Source organism: Oncorhynchus gorbuscha, unplaced genomic scaffold, assembly GCF_021184085.1.
Source record: "Oncorhynchus gorbuscha isolate QuinsamMale2020 ecotype Even-year unplaced genomic scaffold, OgorEven_v1.0 Un_scaffold_528, whole genome shotgun sequence".
NCBI lineage: Eukaryota > Metazoa > Chordata > Actinopteri > Salmoniformes > Salmonidae > Oncorhynchus > Oncorhynchus gorbuscha.
In genome coordinates, this window is record NW_025745353.1 from 467,704 (window position 1) to 482,947 (window position 15,244).

Genomic DNA, 15,244 nt, shown 5'->3' on the forward strand with positions numbered 1-15,244 from the left:
GAGGCTGTTATAGCAGCAATGTTCCAACATCTAGTGGAAAGCCTTCCCAGGGGAGTGGAGGCTGTTATAGCAGCAATGTTCCAACATCTAGTGGAAAGCCTTCCCAGGGGAGTGGAGGCTGTTATAGCAGCAATGTTCCAACATCTAGTGGAAAGCCTTCCCAGAGGAGTGGAGGCTGTTATAGCAGCAAAGGGGGGGGGCCAACTCCATATTAATACCCATGATTTTGGAATGAGATGTTCGACGAGCAGGTGTCCACATACTGTTGGTCATGTAGTCTATATATATTTACAAAATATATATGGGAGATTGGATATATATATCTGCAATATTAAAGCTGAACTTCTCCCTAAAAAATAGAAAGAGGCTCAAAATGATGATTTGATTTATGTGTGTGTGTGTGTGTGTGTGTGTGTGTGTGTGTGTGTGTGTGTGCGTGCGTGCGTGCGTGTGTGTGCGTGCGTGCGTGTGTGTGTGTGTGTGTGTGCGTGATGATTAGATTTGACACATTTGTGAAAACAGAGCGGGATCGTCTTCAGCTAAGTGCTTTTGGGTTCATGTTGTTGTTGTTGCTGGTGGTTTTTGTGGTCATTTTCTGAAAAGGCTCTTTAGAACTGAAATGGAAAGGAGGGAGGGAGGGAGGGAGGGAGGTTGGAGAGGGAGGGAGGGAGGGAGGGAGGGAGGGAGGGAGGGAGGGGGAGGGAGGGAGGGAGGGAGGAGGAGGGAGGGAGGGAGGGAGGGAGGGAGGGAGGGAGGGAGGTTGGAGAGGGAGGGAGGGAGGGAGGGAGGGAGGGAGGGAGGGAGGGAGGGAGGGAGGGAGGGAGGGAGGGAGGTTGGAGAGGGAGGGAGGGAGGGAGGGAGGGAGGGAGGGAGGGAGGGAGGTTGGAGAGGGAGGGAGGGAGGGAGGGAGGGAGGGAGGGAGGGAGGTTGGAGAGGGAGGGAGGGAGGGAGGGAGGGAGGGAGGGAGGGAGGGAGGGAGGGAGGGAGGGAGGAGGAGGGAGGGAGGGAGGGAGGTTGGAGAGGGAGGGAGGGAGGGAGGGAGGTTGGAGAGGGAGGGAGGGAGGGAGGGAGGGAGGGAGGGAGGGAGGGAGGTTGGAGAGGGAGGGAGGGAGGGAGGGAGGGAGGGAGGGAGGGAGGGAGGGAGGGAGGGAGGGAGGGAGGAGGAGGGAGGGAGGGAGGGAGGGAGGGAGGGAGGTTGGAGAGGGAGGGAGGGAGGGAGGGGGAGGGAGGGAGGGAGGGAGGAGGAGGAGGGAGGGAGGGAGGGAGGAGGAGGAGGGAGGGAGGGAGGGAGGGAGGGAGGAGGAGGAAAGGAGGGGAGGGAGGGGAGGAAAGGAGGGGAGGGAGGGAGGAAATGTTGAATCTCATGAATAACACATGAAGCCTGTATCCCAAATGTCCCATATAAATATAAAATCAAATTGTATTTGTTACTTGCACCAACTACAACAGTGAAATGCTTAGATATATAATACATAGTGGTTAGAGTGTTGGACTAGTAACCGGAAGGTTGCAAGTTCAAATCGCTGAGCTGACACGGTACAAATCTGTCGTTCTGCCCCTAAACAAGGCAGTTAACCCACTGTTCATAGACCAGTTAACCCACTGTTCATAGACCAGTTAACCCACTGTTCCTAGACCAGTTAACCCACTGTTCCTAGACCAGTTAACCCACTGTTCCTAGACCAGTTAACCCCACTGTTCCTAGACCAGTTAACCCACTGTTCCTAGACCAGTTAACCCACTGTTCCTAGACCAGTTAACCCACTGTTCCTAGACCAGTTAACCCCACTGTTCCTAGACCAGTTAACCCACTGTTCCTAGACCAGTTAACCCCACTGTTCCTAGACCAGTTAACCCACTGTTCCTAGACCAGTTAACCCCACTGTTCCTAGACCAGTTAACCCACTGTTCCTAGACCAGTTAACCCACTGTTCCTAGACCAGTTAACCCCACTGTTCCTAGACCAGTTAACCCACTGTTCCTAGACCAGTTAACCCACTGTTCCTAGACCAGTTAACCCACTGTTCCTAGACCAGTTAACCCACTGTTCCTAGACCAGTTAACCCCACTGTTCCTAGACCAGTTAACCCACTGTTCCTAGACCAGTTAACCCCACTGTTCCTAGACCAGTTAACCCACTGTTCCTAGGCCGTCATTGTAAATAAGAATTTGTTCTTAGCTGACTTGCCAAGTTAAATAAAGGTAAAATAAAAATAAGATTGTAGACCAAAACCTACTTTATGGTTAGTTTCAATCCAGGCCATCCAGTGATGGCCTAGGAACAGTGGGTTAACTGCCTTGTTTAGGGGCAGAATGACAGATTTGTACCTTGTCGGCTTGGGGATTCGATCTAGCAACCTTTCGGTTACTAGTCCAATGCTCTAAGCACTAGGCTACCTGCCTCCTCTAACCACTAGGCTACCTCCCTCCTCTAACCACCAGGCTGCCTGCCTCCTCCAACCACTAGGCTACCTGCCTCCCCTAACCACTAGGCTACCTGCCTCCTCTAACCACCAGGCTGCCTGCCTCCTCCAACCACTAGGCTACCTGCCTCCCCTAACCACCAGGCTACCTGCCTCCTCTAACCACCAGGCTGCCTGCCTCCTCTAACCACTAGGCTACCTGCCTCCCCTAACCACTAGGCTACCTGCCTCCCCTAACCACCAGGCTACCTGCCTCCTCTAACCACCAGGCTGCCTGCCTCCTCTAACCACTAGGCTACCTGCCTCCCCTAACCACTAGGCTACCTGCCTCCTCTAACCACTAGGCTACCTGCCTCTAACCACCAGGCTACCTGCCTCCTCTAACCACCAGGCTGCCTGCCTCCTCTAACCACTAGGCTACCTGCCTCCTCTAACCACTAGGCTACCTGCCTCCTCCAACCACTAGGCTACCTGCCTCCTCTAACCACTAGGCTACCTGCCTCCTCTAACCACCAGGCTGCCTGACTCCTCCAACCACTAGGCTACCTGCCTCCTCTAACCACTAGGCTACCTGCCTCCTCCAACCACTAGGCTACCTGCCTCCTCCAACCACTGGGCTACCTGCCTCCTCCAACCACTAGGCTACCTGCCTCCTCTAACCACTAGGCTACCTGCCTCCTCTAACCACTAGGCTACCTGCCTCCTCCAACCACTAGGCTACCTGCCTCCTCTAACCACTGGGCTACCTGCCTCCTCCAACCACTAGGCTACCTGCCTCCTCTAACCACTAGGCTACCTGCCTCCTCCAACCACTGGGCTACCTGCCTCCTCCAACCACTAGGCTACCTGCCTCCTCTAACCACTGGGCTACCTGCCTCCTCCAACCACTAGGCTACCTGCCTCCTCTAACCACTAGGCTACCTGCCTCCTCCAACCACTAGGCTACCTGTGAGGTCAAATTTAATAAATAGAGGCGATGACATTACAACTAAATAGTTAACATTTATTGATCAAACCCTTGAAAACGGCCCCCCCAGCAGGCAAATTGACCGCCTCCCACCGTATTGTGACGTTGTGTTGATGACGACCTATCAGAATGAGTTCTAGAAACGGTTCCTGTTCCAACTCAACTCCATTGTGACATCACGGTCTTTGTGTTTTGATTTGAATGTAAACTTGTTTCTGTGCTGCTATGTGACAGAAAGTTCATATTTCCATGCATATTGATCTGAGCATCTTTGAGGAACAATGCAGGTGAGTACTGAGTAGGATAAATTATGATCTTTTCCCCCCACCCCCTTTAAAAGCTCAATAGCTACATTCTGACAGTTTAAAAACAATATTTGTAGAGGCTGCTGCCTAATGTTTTCAGGTTTATAGTTAAATGGTACTCTATACATTTATCTGTGATACGACGAGCTCCTCAATGTGTAAACCAACATAAGGAAGTGTTTTAAGATGATCCTACCATGGATCATTTAGCTACTTGATTGAGAATTTTAGGACCCCTGTAAATATTATTTAAAAAACAATATATATATATATTTATTTTTTGGGCCTTCCCTACTTTAGCCCACAGAAATACATTGAGAGGAACACAATTTAAACATGGCAGAACACAGTCAAAAAATAAATCATAAAAAATAAGATTTTGAAGTGTTTGTCCTACATATAAGAGTTATAAGAAAGCAGAGATAGAAATACATTTGTTTATTCTGTTGGCACAAAACTACTTCCATAAATCCGTTTTTTTTTCATACAACTGGCACTGGGTTACCTTCAGATGAGTCCCGTGACATTTGTGGGGGTCGTAGAGGAAAATGGAGACCACCATCTTGTTCGTGAGAGTCTCCCCTTTCCATAGTGGGGTCACAAAGGATTCGGAAACTACAGACGATTTTCGGGATGTCTCCTGGGCTGACAAACCGCGTCGTGGCTCTGCCACTTTCACCCACATATATATATGCCATTTACCCACAGACGTGGAAGGGAGACGTCGGCGGATGTGGTGGATGGAGACGCAGCCCATTCAAAAAATATGTCTCGAGATTAAACAGAAGATTTTGATAGGAACTTTTTTTAAATTATGCTAATTATCTAATGAACTTATGCTAATTAGATTGACACACCGGTACGTCTCTTAAGGACTAGTCTGATTAGCCTCCTACAATGTGGAAGAAAGACGTAATGTCAGCTTGATTGTTTGTTTACTCTCCTTGTTTGTTTACGGTGTTTTTTTTCTGTAAACGTGTTTGTTTACCTCCCAGCAAGCCAATGACAACCAAGCCAGGAGAGATAGGAGCTGCTTTGAGAGCCTGACCTTATGGGACCTGAAGAGCCACAACCACAGTAGGCTGAAACACACACACACACACACACACACACACACACACACACACACACACACACGCACGCACGCACGCACGCACGCACGCACGCACGCACGCACGCACGCACACACACACACACACACACACACACACACACACACACACACACACACACAAAGACAGACAGACACCATGTCTGTTTGTGCTATCATGCCAACTCCCTTGTCTCTCATTGTCATGCCAGAACTGGGACCTGTGGTAATGAACCACATAGAGTTGGGTTCATTTTCTCATCCGAGATCTTTCCTCCCTCTTAGATCCTTCTTTGTGGGTAGTTAAAGACAGAGAAGAAGATGTGGAATATCAGGAGAGGAGCGAGAGTGAGGAAGGAGATGAGGGGGAGGAGGAAGAGTATGTATGTGTGATAATAGAAGGGTCAGAGGTTGAGGAAGATGAGGAGGAAGAGGAAGAGGAGGAGGAATACGAGGTTACATGTGTAGGGGAGTATGTGGAGGAAGAGGAGTGTTTGTTAGAGGTTGTGGAGGAAGAGGAGGAAGAGGAGTGTTTGTTAGAGGTTGTGGAGGAAGAGGAGGAAGAGGAGTGTTTGTTAGAGGTTGTGGTGAAAGAGGAGGACGAAGAAGAAAGAGTGGAGAGGTTTGAGAAAGAGAAGAAAGGGAAGGAAGAGGAAGAAGAGAAGGGAGAGAATAAAGAGAAGGTAGAGGTAGAAGAAGAAGAGAAGGGAGAGAATAAAGAGAAGGTAGAGGTAGAAGAAGAAGAGAAGGGAGAGAATAAAGAGAAGGTAGAGGTAGAAGAAGAAGAAGAAGAAGAGAATAAAGAGAAGGTAGAGGTAGAAGAAGAAGAGAAGGGAGAGAATAAAGAGAAGGTAGAGGTAGAAGAAGAAGAAGAGAAGGGAGATAATAAAGAGAAGGTAGAGGTAGAAGAAGAGGAGGAGGAGGTAGAGGTAGAAGAGGAGGAGGTAGAGGTAGAAGAAGAGGAGGAGGTAGAGGTAGAAGAGGAGGAGGTAGAGGTAGAAGAAGAGGAGGAGGTAGAGGTAGAAGAGGAGGAGGAGGTAGAGGTAGAAGAAGAGGAGGAGGTAGAGGTAGAAGAAGAGGAGGAGGTAGAGGTAGAAGAAGAGGAGGAGGAGGAGACAGACAACACATATCCCAGGTGTGTCCATCATCAGGGCCTGAAACTGAGTGTGAAGGGGCTGAGAGGGAGACAGACAGGAGAGGAGAAGTACGGTCGGCTCAGAGAGATCCTAGGAGACCAGTATGTCAGGGAGGTTACCTGCGCCCCTGAAGGAGATAGAGTGGTCCTCCACCTCTATCACCCTAGGTGAGATAGTTAGTTTGGACCTGAGCTGGTCTGGAGTCACTTACTGTATAAGGAGAGACATAGACATCTATTATGATTCAACTCACAGAACTGGCCTAAGATCAGTTCATACAACGCTAGTCATGTATACCGTCATAGATAACTATTAAAGCTTCAGCTCATAACGCTATCTTTAATATCTTTAGGGTCAGTTTGATGCTAAAGTAAGCTCTCTCTCTTTCTCTCTTTCTCTTTCTCTCACCCGTCTCTCCCTCATTCTCCCCATTGCTCTCTCTGTTTCTCCTTTTCTCTCTTTCTCTCCCCTCTCTGTCTCTCTCTGTTTCAATCTCTCTCTACCTCCTTCTCCCTCCACTCCCTCCTTCTCTTTCCCCCTCCCCCTCTCTCTCTCTCTCCCCCCTCTCTCTCTCTCCCCCTCTCTCTCTCTCTCCCCCTCTCTCTCTCTCCCCCTCTCTCTCTCTCTCTCTCTCTCTCTCTCTCTCTCTCCTTTTCTCTCTTTCTCTCCCCCTCTCTGTCTCTCTCTGTTTCCATCTCTCTCTCTACCTCCCTACCTCCTCCCCCTATCTCTCCTTCTCTCTCCCCCTCTCTCTCCTTCTCCCTCCTCTCTCTCCTCTCTCTCTCCCCCCCACCCCCCCCTCTGCCCCCCCCCCCCCACCTCTCTCTGCAGTGTACCTATGTGTTCCCTGTTGAATCACCACTTCAGTCACCTGGCCACTAAATTCCCTGAGTGTAAGTTCCTGATGATCCTCGCCGGGCAGTGTGTCCCCAACTACCCTGTCAGCCACCTCCCCACCCTGTTCATCTACGACTCAGGATGTATCATCAACTCACTGATAGGAGAGAAGGCCTGTGGAGGGAGGAACGTATTGGAAGATGGTGAGAACACACACACACACACACACACACACACACACACACACACACACACACACACACACACACACACACACACACACACACACACACACACACACACACACACACACACACACACACACACACACACACACACACACAAATATACATGCGCACACACTCACAAATACACACACACACACACACTCTCCACTCTCTCTCTGTCTCTCGCTGTCTCTCTCTCTCTAACCTCTGACCTCTGACCCCCCCAGAGCTGAAGTGGATGCTGGCCCAGTCGGGAGCGTTTGTGATTGACAGCTACGAGGCCTTATACCAGGAGAGCACGCCCATCACGACGCCGCGTTCGGAACAGGAACAGGAAGACGACAGCGACGACCAGTCTGATCACTATGACAACCAAGGCGCCGAGGTGTAGTCATGGTTACAGGGATCACTTTGACAACAAAGAGACAGCAGTGTAGACTGTGAACTCTATGACATCATGAAACATTGGTGTTCTGATATAATATCCCATTCATAAATGTTGGCTACTGTTGACTCATTACTCATTAAATCTGATCTAGATCAGATTTAATACAGGTGTAGGTAGCCACTCATTACATGATGTGATCTAGATCAGATTTAATACTGGGTTAAATGCGGAAGACACATTTCAGTTGAATATATTCAGTTGGACAACAGACTAGGTACCCCCCCTTTCCCTTTCCTAACTCATATTGAGCTCACTTGTTGTTTTATAATATGCTGTAATAAAGTTTGTTATATCTTAATTTATAAACATGTCAGTCTCCAATGTTTCAGTCTGTTGCAGTTCAACATCATAAAAGTTGAGACTTAAAGGTCTCAACCTTTAAGTCTTTACTGAAGACTCATCTCTTCAGTGGGTCATATGATTGAGTGTAGTCTGGCCCAGGAGTGGGAAGGTGAACGGAAAGGCTCTGGAGCAACGAACCGCCCTTGCTGTCTCTGCCTGGCCGGTTCCCCTTTTTCCACTGGGATTCTCTGCCTCTAACCCTGTTACGGGGGCTGAGTCACTGGCTTGCTGGGGCTCTCTCGTGCCGTCCCTGGGGGGGGATGCGTCACCTGGGTGGGTTGATTCACTATTGTGGTCGGCCTGTCTGGGTTCCCCCCCCCACCCCTTGGGTTGTACCGTGTCGGAGATCTTTGTGGGCTATACTCGGCCTTGTCTCAGGATGGTAAGTTGGTGGTTGAAGATTTCCCTCTAGTGGTGTGGGGGCTGTGCTTTGGCAAAGTGGGTGGGGTTATATCCTTCCTGTTTGGCCCTGTCCGGGGTGTCCTCGGATGGGGCCACAGTGTCTCCTGACCCCTCCTGTCTCAGCCTCCAGTATTTATGCTGCAGTAGTTTATGTGTCGGGGGCTAGGGTCAGTTTGTTTATCTGGAGTACTTCTCCTGTCCTATTCAGGTGTCCTGTGTGAATCTAAGTGTGCGTTCTCTAATTCTCTCCTTCTCTCTTTCTTTCTCTCTCTCGGAGGACCTGAGCCCTAGGACCATGCCCCAGGACTACCTAACATGATGACTCCTTGCTGTCCCCAGTCCACCTGGCCATGCTGCTGCTCCAGTTTCAACTGGCCTGGGCCCTAGGACCATGTCCCAGGACTACCTGACATGAGGACTCCTTGCTGTCCCCAGTCCACCTGGCCATGCTCCTGCTACAGTTTCAACTGTTCTGCCTTACTATTATTCAACCATGCTGGTCATTTATGAACATTTGAACATCTTGGCCACGTTCTGTTATAATCTCCACCCGGCACAGCCAGAAGAGGACTGGCCACCCCACATATGCTCTCTCTAATTCTCTCTTTCTTTCTCTCTCTCGGAGGACCTGAGCCCTAGGACCGTGCCCCAGGACTACCTGACATGATGGCTCCTTGCTGTCCCCAGTCCACCTGACTGTGCTGCTGCTCCAGTTTCAACTGTTCTGCCTTATTATTATTTGACCATGCTGGTCATTTATGAACATTTGAATATCTTGGTCATGTTCTGTTACAATCTCTACCCGGCACAGCCAGAAGAGGACTGGCCACCCCACATAGCCCGGTTCCTCTCTAGGTTTCTTCCTAGGTTTTGGCCTTTCTAGGGAGTTTTTCCTAGCCACCGTGCTTTTACACCTGCATTGTTTGCTGTTTGGGGTTTTAGGCTGGGTTTCTGTACAGCACTTTGAGATATCAGCTGATGTACGAAGGGCTATATAAATAAATTTGATTTGATTTGATTTGATTTGGATTTGATAGATTCTATGTTTCAGTCTGATGCAGTTCAACATTATAGGATATATTCTATATCAGTCTGCTGCAGTTCAACATCATAGGATAGATTCTATATCAGTCTGCTGCAGTTCAACATCATAGGATATATTCTATATCAGTCTGCTGCAGTTCAACATCATAGGATAGATTCTATATCAGTCTGCTGCAGTTCAACATCATAGGATAGATTCTATATCAGTCTGCTGCAGTTCAACATCATAGGATATATTCTATATCAGTCTGCTGCAGTTCAACATCATAGGATAGATTCTATATCAGTCTGCTGCAGTTCAACATCATAGGATAGATTCTATATCAGTCTGCTGCAGTTCAACATCATAGGATAGATTCTATATCAGTCTGCTGCAGTTCAACATCATAGGATAGATTCTATATCAGTCTGCTGCAGTTCAACCTCATAGGATAGATTCTATATCAGTCTGCTGCAGTTCAACATCATAGGATAGATTCTATATCAGTCTGCTGCAGTTCAACATCATAGGATAGATTCTATATCAGTCTGCTGCAGTTCAACATTATAGGATAGATTCTATATCAGTCTGCTGCAGGTCAACATCATAGGATAGATTCTATATCAGTCTGCTGCAGGTCAACATCATAGGATAGATTCTATATCAGTCTGCTGCAGTTCAAAATCATAGGATAGATTCTATATCAGTCTGCTGCAGGTCAACATCATAGGATAGATTCTATATCAGTCTGCTGCAGTTCAACATCATAGGATAGATTCTATATCAGTCTGCTGCAGTTCAACATCATAGGATAGATTCTATATCAGTCTGCTGCAGGTCAACATCATAGGATAGATTCTATATCAGTCTGCTGCAGTTCAAAATCATAGGATAGATTCTATATCAGTCTGCTGCATGTCAACATCATAGGATAGATTCTATATCAGTCTGCTGCAGAGCAAGAAGGATAACTGTGACTAACATGCTTCACCGTGGAGATGGTGCCAGGTTTCCTCCAGACACTTGACCTTCAGGCCAAAGAGTTCAAGCTTGGTTTAATCAGACCAGAGAATCTGTTTCTCATGGTCTGAGAATCCGTCAGGTGCCTTTTGGCAAACTCCAAACAGGCTGTCATGTGCTTTTTACTGAGGAGTGGCTTCCGTCAGGCCACTCTACCATAAATGTCTGATTGGTGGAGTGCTGCAAAGATTGTTGTGATTCTGAAAGGTTCTCCCATCTCCACAGAGGAACTCTGGAGCTCTGTCAGAGTGACCATGGGGTTCTTATTCACTTCCTGACCAAGGCCCTTCTCTCCCGATTGGCCAGGCAGCCAGCTCTCGGGAAGGGTGTTGGTGGTTCCAAACTTTACCATTTAACAATGGAGGCCACTGTGTTCTTGGGGACCTTCAATGTTGCAGAAATGTTTTCTCAACCTTCCCCAGATCTGTGCCTCGACACAATCCTGTCTCAGAGCTCTACGGACAATTCCTTCGACCTCATGGCTTGGTTTTGGCTCTGACATGCACTGTCAACTGTGGGACCTTAATATAGACGGGTGGTGTGCCTTTCCAAAACATGTCCAATCAATTGAATTGACCACAAGTTGACTCCAATCAAGTTGTAGAAACATCTCAAGGATGATCAATGGAAACAGGATGCACCTGAAGATCATGGGTGCGGAAACGGATTCCAAACAAGATGCAGCTGAGCTCAATTTAGAGTCTCACAGCAAAGGGTCTGAATAGTTATGTAAATAAGGTATTTCAGTTTTTTTTTTTTTTATTGAAAATGGGTTTTATTGAATCCATTTTAGAATACGGCTGAATACTTTCCGAAGGCACTGTAAATATCTCATTTAGAAAAGGTATTCACACCCCTGAGTCAATACACCCCTGAGTCAATACACCCCTGAGTCAATACACCCCCGAGTCAATACACCCCTGAGTCAGTACACCCCTGAGTCAATACACCCCCGAGTCAATACACCCCTGAGTCAGTACACCCCTGAGTCAGTACACCCCTGAGTCAGTACACCCCCGAGTCAATACACCCCTGAGTCAATACACCCCTGAGTCAGTACACCCCTGAGTCAGTACACCCCTGAGTCAATACATCCCTGAGTCAATACACCCCTGAGTCAATACACCCCCGAGTCAATACACCCCTGAGTCAGTACACCCCTGAGTCAATACACCCCCGAGTCAATACACCCCTGAGTCAGTACACCCCTGAGTCAATACACCCCTGAGTCAATACGCCCCTGAGTCAATACACCCCTGAGTCAGTACACCCCTGAGTCAGTACACCCCTGAGTCAATACATCCCTGAGTCAATACACCCCTGAGTCAATACACCCCTGAGTCAGTACACCCCTGAGTCAATACACCCCTGAGTCAGTACACCCCTGAGTCGACACACCCCTGAGTCGACACACCCCTGAGTCGATACACCCCTGAGTCAATACACCCCTGAGTCAATACACCCCTGAGGCAATACACCCCTGAGGCAATACACCCCTGAGTCGACACACCCCTGAGTCGATACACCCTTGAGTCGATACACCCCTGTGTCGATACATCCCTGAGTCAATACACCCCTGAGTCAATACACCCCTGAGTCAATACACCCCTGAGTTGATACACCCCTGAGTCAATACACCCCTGAGTCAATACACCCCTGAGTCGATACACCCCTGAGTCGACACACCCCTGAGTCGATACACCCCTGAGTCAATACACCCCTGAGTCAATACACCCCTGAGTCAACACACCCCTGTCGATACACCCCTGAGTCGATACACCCCTGAGTCGATACACCCCTGAGTCGATACACCTCTGAGTCAATACACCCCTGAGTCGACACACCCCTGAGTCGATACACCCCTGAGTCAATACACCCCTGAGACGATTTAAGTCAAAACTGTAACTAAGGCCACTCAGGAACATTCACTGTCGTCTTGGTAACCAACTCCAGTGTACATGTGGCCTCGTGTTCTAGGTCATTGTCCTGCTGAAAGGTGAATTTGTCTCCCAGTGTCTGTTGGACTGCAGACCGAACCAGGTTTTGCGCTACGCTTTTGTTTGTGCTACCACCATGCTAGCCCAATCACAAGGCATAGTTTTAAAATAGCCTAGCCGTGGAGTATGTGTCGCCCAATCACAAGGCATAGTTTTAAAATAGCCTAGCCGTGGAGTATGTGTCGCCCAATCACAAGGCATAGTTTTAAAATAGCCTAGCCGTGGAGTATGTGTCGCCCAATCACAAGGCATAGTTTTAAAATAGCCTAGCCGTGGAGTATGTGTCGCCCAATCACAAGGCATAGTTTTAAAATAGCCTAGCCGTGGAGTATGTGTCGCCCAATCACAAGGCATAGTTTTAAAATAGCCTAGCCGTGGAGTATGTGTCGCCCAATCACAAGGCATAGTTTTAAAATAGCCTAGCCGTGGAGTATGTGTCGCCCAATCACAAGGCATAGTTTTAAAATAGCCTAGCCGTGGAGTATGTGTCGCCCAATCACAAGGCATAGTTTTAAAATAGCCTAGCCGTGGAGTATGTGTCGCCCAATCACAAGGCATAGTTTTAAAATAGCCTAGCCGTGGAGTATGTGTCGCCCAATCACAAGGCATAGTTTTAAAATAGCCTAGCCGTGGAGTATGTGTCGCCCAATCACAAGGCATAGTTTTAAAATAGCCTAGCCGTGGAGTATGTGTCGCCCAATCACAAGGCATAGTTTAAAAAAAGCCTAGCCGTGGAGTATGTGTCGCCCAATCACAAGGCATAGTTTTAAAATAGCCTAGCCGTGGAGTATGTGTCGCCCAATCACAAGGCATAGTTTTAAAATAGCCTAGCCGTGGAGTATGTGTCGCCCAATCACAAGGCATAGTTTTAAAATAGCCTAGCCGTGGAGTATGTGTCGCCCAATCACAAGGCATAGTTTTAAAATAGCCTAGCCGTGGAGTATGTGTCGCCCAATCACAAGGCATAGTTTTAAAATAGCCTAGCCGTGGAGTATGTGTCGCCCAATCACAAGGCATAGTTTTAAAATAGCCTAGCCGTGGAGTATGTGTCGCCCAATCACAAGGCATAGTTTTAAAATAGCCTAGCCGTGGAGTATGTGTCGCCCAATCACAAGGCATAGTTTTAAAATAGCCTAGCCGTGGAGTATGTGTCGCCCAATCACAAGGCATAGTTTTAAAATAGCCTAGCCGTGGAGTATGTGTCGCCCAATCACAAGGCATAGTTTTAAAATAGCCTAGCCGTGGAGTATGTGTCGCCCAATCACAAGGCATAGTTTTAAAATAGCCTAGCCGTGGAGTATGTGTCGCCCAATCACAAGGCATAGTTTTAAAATAGCCTAGCCGTGGAGTATGTGTCGCCCAATCACAAGGCATAGTTTTAAAATAGCCTAGCCGTGGAGTATGTGTCGCCCAATCACAAGGCATAGTTTTAAAATAGCCTAGCCGTGGAGTATGTGTCGCCCAATCACAAGGCATAGTTTTAAAATAGCCTAGCCGTGGAGTATGTGTCGCCCAATCACAAGGCATAGTTTTAAAATAGCCTAGCCGTGGAGTATGTGTCGCCCAATCACAAGGCATAGTTTTAAAATAGCCTAGCCGTGGAGTATGTGTCGCCCAATCACAAGGCATAGTTTTAAAATAGCCTAGCCGTGGAGTATGTGTCGCCCAATCACAAGGCATAGTTTTAAAATAGCCTAGCCGTGGAGTATGTGTCGCCCAATCACAAGGCATAGTTTTAAAATAGCCTTGCCGTGGAGTATGTGTCGCCCAATCACAAGGCATAGTTTTAAAATAGCCTAGCCGTGGAGTATGTGTCGCCCAATCACAAGGCATAGTTTTAAAATAGCCTAGCCGTGGAGTATGTGTCGCCCAATCACAAGGCATAGTTTTAAAATAGCCTAGCCGTGGAGTATGTGTCGCCCAATCACAAGGCATAGTTTTAAAATAGCCTAGCCGTGGAGTATGTGTCGCCCAATCACAAGGCATAGTTTTAAAATAGCCTAGCCGTGGAGTATGTGTCGCCCAATCACAAGGCATAGTTTTAAAATAGCCTAGCCGTGGAGTATGTATCGCCCAATCACAAGGCATAGTTTTAAAATAGCCTAGCCGTGGAGTATGTGTCGCCCAATCACAAGGCATAGTTTTAAAATAGCCTAGCCGTGGAGTATGTGTCGCCCAATCACAAGGCATAGTTTTAAAATAGCCTAGCCGTGGAGTATGTGTCGCCCAATCACAAGGCATAGTTTTAAAATAGCCTAGCCGTGGAGTATGTGTCGCCCAATCACAAGGCATAGTTTTAAAATAGCCTAGCCGTGGAGTATGTGTCGCCCAATCACAAGGCATAGTTTTAAAATAGCCTAGCCGTGGAGTATGTGTCGCCCAATCACAAGGCATAGTTTTAAAATAGCCTAGCCGTGGAGTATGTGTCGCCCAATCACAAGGCATAGTTTTAAAATAGCCTAGCCGTGGAGTATGTGTCGCCCAATCACAAGGCATAGTTTTAAAATAGCCTAGCCGTGGAGTATGTGTCGCCCAATCACAAGGCATAGTTTTAAAATAGCCTAGCCGTGGAGTATGTGTCGCCCAATCACAAGGCATAGTTTTAAAATAGCCTAGCCGTGGAGTATGTGTTGCCCAATCACAAGGCATAGTTTTAAAATAGCCTAGCCGTGGAGTATGTGTCGCCCAATCACAAGGCATAGTTTTAAAATAGCCTAGCCGTGGAGTATGTGTCACCCAATCACAAGGCATAGTTTTAAAATAGCCAAGCTGTGGAGTATGTGTCGCCCAATCACAAGGCATAGTTTTAAAATAGCCAAGCTGTGGAGTATGTGTCATCCAATCACAAGGCATAGTTTTAAAATAGCCTAGCCGTGGAGTATGTGTCGCCCAATCACAAGGCATAGTTTTAAAATAGCCTAGCCGTGGAGTATGTGTCATCCAATCACAAGGCATAGTTTTAAAATAGCCTAGCTGTGGAGTATGTGTCGCCCAATCACAAGGCATAGTTTTAAAATAGCCAAGCT

The 15,244-nt window shown here is 47.9% G+C and overlaps 1 protein-coding gene across 1 annotated transcript; it reads left to right on the forward strand.

Moving 5' to 3' along the window:
* The first annotated feature begins 3,671 nt into the window (after positions 1 to 3,671).
* On the forward strand, positions 3,672 to 7,376 carry LOC124018476 (phosducin-like protein 3). The gene is made up of 5 exons (XM_046333805.1): positions 3,672 to 3,677; positions 4,691 to 4,772; positions 5,089 to 5,407; positions 6,753 to 6,961; positions 7,213 to 7,376. The coding sequence occupies exons 1-5, from the start codon at positions 3,672 to 3,674 to the stop codon at positions 7,374 to 7,376; spliced, it is 780 nt and encodes a 259-aa protein (XP_046189761.1).
* Positions 7,377 to 15,244: the final 7,868 nt, after the last annotated feature.

Bases quoted from the DNA above. Each gene is read 5' to 3' on its own strand.
- LOC124018476 (XM_046333805.1), top strand. The intron at 4,773-5,088 runs GTAGGCTGAAAC...CTTTGTGGGTAG, and splicing joins CCTGAAGAGCCACAACCACA to TTAAAGACAGAGAAGAAGAT. The intron at 5,408-6,752 runs GTTTGAGAAAGA...CTCTCTCTGCAG, and splicing joins GAAGAAGAAAGAGTGGAGAG to TGTACCTATGTGTTCCCTGT.